This window comes from Mesocricetus auratus, unplaced genomic scaffold, assembly GCF_017639785.1.
Source record: "Mesocricetus auratus isolate SY011 unplaced genomic scaffold, BCM_Maur_2.0 Super-Scaffold_4256, whole genome shotgun sequence".
Classification (NCBI taxonomy): Eukaryota; Metazoa; Chordata; class Mammalia; order Rodentia; family Cricetidae; genus Mesocricetus; species Mesocricetus auratus.
In genome coordinates this window covers 72,001,213-72,006,959 of record NW_024429182.1, presented here as the reverse complement: position 1 = coordinate 72,006,959, position 5,747 = coordinate 72,001,213, and the positions used below count along the sequence as shown (strand labels likewise).

The window sequence follows — 5,747 nt, the reverse complement described above, 5'->3', positions numbered from 1 at the left end:
GTAGATCTCTGTGAGTTCCAGGACAGCTAGGACTGTTACACAGAGAAACCCTGTCTTGGAAAACAACAGCAGCAGCAAAAGTATGGAGAACAGATAATGAATTTTTGTTGCTATTAAAATGACAGTTCTATCAACTGTGGTATTGATTTGTGAAAACTATAGCATGATTACATTTCCTTTGTACTACTGAGTTGCTTTTTTGACTGCATTTTTTTTGTTTCCATTTGTTAACTTTCTATATGATTACTATTGATTCTTTATATATTGTCCATCATTTTTCTCATATATATTCCATACAATTCAATGTGCTAAGACGCCTTGTACTGTTTTCTGGACTCTGGTTCCGTGTGGGTGGGCTGTGTCCTCAGCTTGGCTGCTGGCATCACCTCTCCAGCACGGACGGCACCCAAAGCTTGTTTTCTTTTCTCTTCGTTCTCTGGGAACACAATGCCAGTAGTTTTGCTTGTCTGTGGTTCTGGGGATTAAACACAAGGCCTAATACACATGAGGTAAGCACTCTGTCACTGAAATGCATGCTTAGCTTTTCTGGTACTTTCCTGAGAAAGACTGCATGGGATGAAACCATTTTGATTTATTATTATTATTATTTTTTGAGACAGGGTTTCTCTGTGGCTTTGGAGGCTGTCCTGGAACTCACTTTGTAGACTAGGTTGGCCTCGAACTCACAGAGATCCACCTGCCTCTGCCTCTCAAGTGCTGGGATTAAAGGTGTGTTACCACACCCAGCCCCATATTGATATTTTTTATGTCTCAAAATATCTTTGAGGGCTGGAGCGATGGCTCAGAGGTTAAGAGCACTGACTGCTCTTCCAGAGGTCCTGAGTTCAATTCCCAGCAAGTCCTCTTCTTCCTCTTCTGGCTTACAGTCATACATGCAGGTGGAACACTGTATACATAATAACTAAATCTTAAAAAATTTTCTTTGGGACAGGGTCTCACTGTGTAGCTCTGGCTGATCTTGAACTCAGGGTCTTTGCCTCTGGCAATTTGAAGCTTCATAGCATTAGTGTGTCTTAGAAGCCACTTCACTAGAGTTAGGCACAGGGGCTTATACTTGTAAATTTGCTCCTTGGGAAGCTGAGGCAGGAGGATTGCCACAAGTTCAGAGCCATCCTGGGGTTCATAGTGAGTTCCAGGATAGTCTTGGCTCTAAAATCTGACCCCTGCCTCAAAACAAGCAGTGATACAGGGTGATGGTGGCACACACCTTTAATCCCAGCACTCGGGAGGCAGAGGCAGGTGGATCTCTGTGAGTTCGAGGCCAGCCTGGTCTACAGAGTGAGTTCCAGGACAGCCTCCAAAGCTACAGAGAAACTCTGTCTTTAAAAACCAAAAAAAGAAAAATGCAAAGCAAAACAAAAAATGAAAACCAGCAACAATAAAGAATGAGGGGACAGAGACAGGGCTCACTGGCTGCTGATGCAGGGGTCCAGGTTACCCCCAGCACCCCAGCCATCTGAACTCCAGTTCCAGGGGAATCAAAGCCCCCTTCTGACCTCACTGCACATGTGTGATGTACACATACATGCAGGCAAAACACTCATGAAAATAAAGAAAAAAACTAAAAGAATGAGCTGGGTTTGATGGCACATATATTTAGTCCTGGCACATGGGAGGCAGAGGCAGGCAGATCTGAGCTCTAGACCAGCCTGGTCTACCTAAGCAAGTTCTAGGCCAGCCCCGGCTACATAGCAAGACTTTGTCTAAAACTACACCAAAAGAAGGTAGCTAGGGAGTGTAGCTCCCTGATAAAGGGAAGCAATTTAGCAGAAAAAAAACAAAAACAAAAACAAAGTTGCACTCTGAACAAACAGGAAGACAAGGCATCAAGCATTTGGGCCAGCAGGATGACGACAAGCTGGGGATTACATAGCAAGATGCTAGTGTGTGTGTGTGTGTGTTTTGGGGGTGGGGTGGGCAGGCATTAAATGTCTTAATGTTTTGGGAAGTTGCAGGGTAGTGCTTTTACTTGTGAAGAGCCTCATGTTTTCATTTAAACATGTTTTCTAGACATGGTCACTTTCTCCAGGGTCTTGTAACAGTGCAGCTTCTGCAGAGTCCCTGGTTCCTCTTAAACTTAAAAAAGCTTAAGCTTCCTGGCCAAGGTTACTTTTTCTGGTGGCAGGGATTAAACTAGGACTTTGTCCAAGTCACACCTTTGTAACACTAAATTACACCTCAATTCCCTGACCAGAGTTTTAAAACTTATTTTCTTTCTCCTTTTACCACCATCTACCCCCTCCCCACAAAGCACTGGGTACTGAACCAAAGCTCTATGCATGCTAGGCACCCTCCAACAAATCCTGTCAGTTTTCTTTTGTAGGGAGATGTTGAGACAGGGTCTCATGTAGATGTAGCCCAGGCTAGCCTTGAACTTACTATACAACCAAAGATGACCTTGACCTCTGCTTCTACCTCCCAAGCGCTGGTGATACCACCGGGCTTACTTGGTGCTAGGGAGAGAACCCATGGCTTCAAGTATGCTAGGCAAGCCGCACCCCCAACCCTTGACTGAGATTTTAATGCTATGTAGTTTTCAGTCAGGTTCCTTGTCTACTGCTGTGCCTGGCGTTCCTGTCTTTTTTTTCCTCCCAGAGAGGAGGCAGTCACCTACCTCAAAGTTTGTGTGTGTAAAGATAGTAATGGCTGTGTATAAGCTTTCAGCCAAGATCTCATGCCAACTCCTTGCTGAACCCTCCCTGAGCTATTTCCTGTGAGCACCCCACTTCTTTCAGACGTGAGCACCCCACTTCTTTCAGATGCGAGCACCCCACTTCTTTCAGATTCGAGCACCCCACTTCTTTCAGACATGAGCACCCCACTTTCAGACAGCCTCTTTGGCTCTGCTAAGCCGGTTTTACTGCCCTCTCAACCTCTTCCTAGCTTTTAAGAAACTGCCCACTTTTTTTTCCTGTTTTCTGTCTACTTTGTAATCCCTAGGGTTTACATTCATTCCAAGTCCTCTTCTGTCATGGGAAGGGGACGGTGCAAACCCAAATACCCTGACTCAGTGGCAGGGACAGCATCTACTTTCTATTTTGCCCATTTTAAATGCTACATTAAGGAATCAAAAGATTCAGAATTCCAGCTAGGCTTGGCGGCACATATCTCCATTACACGAGAACCTGCCTAAAATAAAACAAAAAACTGACCCACAAAACCAAACATTAGCCACAAGAGTTTTCCGACGAAGTCCCTTTTATTTAATTAGCTGTAAGAAATTTTATTAACTAAATCTCTGTGAATTTTCAATATAAGATCTAGTATATTAATGACCACCAGCACCTGGCTCTGAGGTTTGTTCAGTCTCTGCCAGTCCTTAATGGAGTTAGAGGAAGAGACGTCATTAACAGAGACCAAGTCGGGGGCTGCGGTCTTCCTTTCCTAGTTGGACAAGTTGCTCAATTCTTGTCCAGAATAGGAAAAGAGGCGGTCTGTCAGAAAAATTAATAATGAATTTGACAATGAATCAGTAAGAGATCTAACAATTTAGACTTATCAATATATTGGTCCAAACTAATTTCTTTTCATGTTGCAGTTTACTTTTTCTGTATATAATCTTACTCCCTGTGCAGAAATGAATCAACTCAGTGCAAAGGAAAATCCCTCAACCTGGAATAGTCTCATCTTGCTTCGGGAAAAGGCTTCCTGTTCCTCACTCAACAGATGAACACCCATCCCCCAGTGTCACTTCTGGCCCTGGATGTGCACACAGGTAGCGTTTGATGGGACCAGCAAGGCCACTGGAGGCACTTCGCAGGGAGCCTTTGCAAAGGTCTTAAAATCAACCCTGGCCAACAGTCCGTGAGCGCGTGGAATGGCTCTGAGAGTTCCCAATAACTTCTGCTATTCCATTTCATAAACTAGGCTCAGAGGCTGCGTTGGAATTATCAGGGGGGAGCGCAGTAGCGGCGGCGGAGGCAGCAGTGGCTCCCCGAGGTAGAACTTCAATAACACGAGGCTTGTCGATGATACGGGCTGTCCGGTTTCCCTTCTCCACAATGCCAACAATCCACGCTTGGTGACCCTCTCCGTACTTGGAAGATTTGATCTCTGAACAAAAGCGGGCCGCCTGTTCTCTTGGCAGACAAATCAGTAATCCCCCAGACGTTTCAGCTGATGTCCCTTGGAGGAGGCCAAAGCGCCCACTGGCTTTGCTGATGGCAGCCATCTTGGCAATGATTGGCAGATTATGAATGACAAAGGACACTTCATTTTTTTGTTGTTTGGCGAGGTTCTGAGAGTGTCCTAAAATGCCAAAGCCCGTGATATCCGTGGCTGCGTGGGCATTAAATGTGTGCATCAAGCCAGCGGCAGTTCTGTTCAGAGTAGCCATATTGAACATAGCTTCCTGATAGGCCAACTCTACTTCTTCCCTGGAAACCACCATCTTGATTTTATTCCATTTCTCGGGATTATCCAGCCACTGGTGGGCATTGGCGGCAACCTGGGTTCCTAAGGGTTTGGTTAACACCAGCACATCTCCTACCACCGCGCTATCGGGCATTATGAATTCGTTTTGCTGACACACCACGGTGGCAACCCCACCGATGATAATCCACGGGTTGACCACGGTCTGTCCACCTGTCACTGCAGTCCCTCCCTCCTCTGCAGCATCACGGAAGCCTTTGATCATGAGCGGTGTTACCTTCTCTCGTTCCTTGTCACTCATGCTCTGGCTGACACTGAGTAACATCAACATGTTGTCACACTCAGTAATGCCCATGGCGTAGAGGTCACTGAGCACATTGGCACAGGCTATGCGCCCCATCATGTAGGGATCTTCCACCAAGGGGTAAAAAAAGTCGGTGGTCTGCACCAGCGACAGGCCGCCGTGCCTCAGGGGAATGACGCAGGAGTCCATCCCGATGCTCAGCGAGGGGAGGGCCGAGCTGGAGCCCGGCCTAGTGGCCAGGCCCCCTTCCTGCACCGTCTCTTCCTGACCCCCGGCCAGACCCGAGGCAAGCGGGGGCTGCGGCGCGGGCCGCGTCAGTCCCTCCAGGAGTTTGAGCAGAGTCTCCTGGGGGACCTTGCAGCCTCAGCCCTTCATGCCGGAGAAGCTCGTCAGCCGCCAGCTCGGGCTGAAGCCCAGCGTCTGGGGCTCGAACGGCCGGTAGTTGGAGAAACTCCGGCCTGCCGGGCCAAAGGAACCCTCCGCCGCCGCCAGCGCCGCCATGGCCTCTCCACTGGCGCCCGCCGCCGCTTCCGCCATCGCGCCGCCCGCGGGGGAGGCCGGGCGAACCACAAGGCCTTGGTACCTGCAGGCGAGCCCTCTTGCCACAGCAGGCAAAGGTTACCCGAAGAGATGTTACACCGCACGTGTTGGACCGCAGGACGCAAGCCACGCTGCTGGTCCCAGCGCCGCGCGGCCTCTATTTATATACAGCGTGATTGACAGCCACTCCACCCAATGACGACTCCGGTACCGAGAGGCGGGCTTCCTTTACTCGGGAAGGTATATTACAAATTAACCGTCTGCTTGCACAACCGGTCCCCGCGAGATCGTCACGTGAACCCTTTGTAACTGGCCTGGAACGAGCTTCTCTATGTAGACCAGGGTGGCCTCGAACTCCCGTCTAACCATCTGTCTCAGTTTCCCAAGTGCTAGTATGACAGGGAGGCGCAAAGGGAGGCTCCCCTTAAATGTGGATCCTGGTTTTGGAAGTGGCTAGAGGAAGTCTGCTGCTTTCACTTTACCCAAGGCTAACTCACTTGCAGAGGGAAGC

The 5,747-nt window shown here is 48.5% G+C and overlaps 1 protein-coding gene across 1 annotated transcript; it reads right to left on the bottom strand.

The window, feature by feature from the left end:
- Positions 1-3,201: 3,201 nt before the first annotated feature.
- Positions 3,202-5,393, bottom strand: Sephs2 (selenophosphate synthetase 2). Its single transcript, XM_005139256.4, has one exon. It carries the CDS (start codon positions 5,231-5,233, stop codon positions 3,878-3,880), a length of 1,356 nt encoding a protein of 451 aa, XP_005139313.2. The 5' UTR covers positions 5,234-5,393; the 3' UTR covers positions 3,202-3,877.
- Positions 5,394-5,747: the final 354 nt, after the last annotated feature.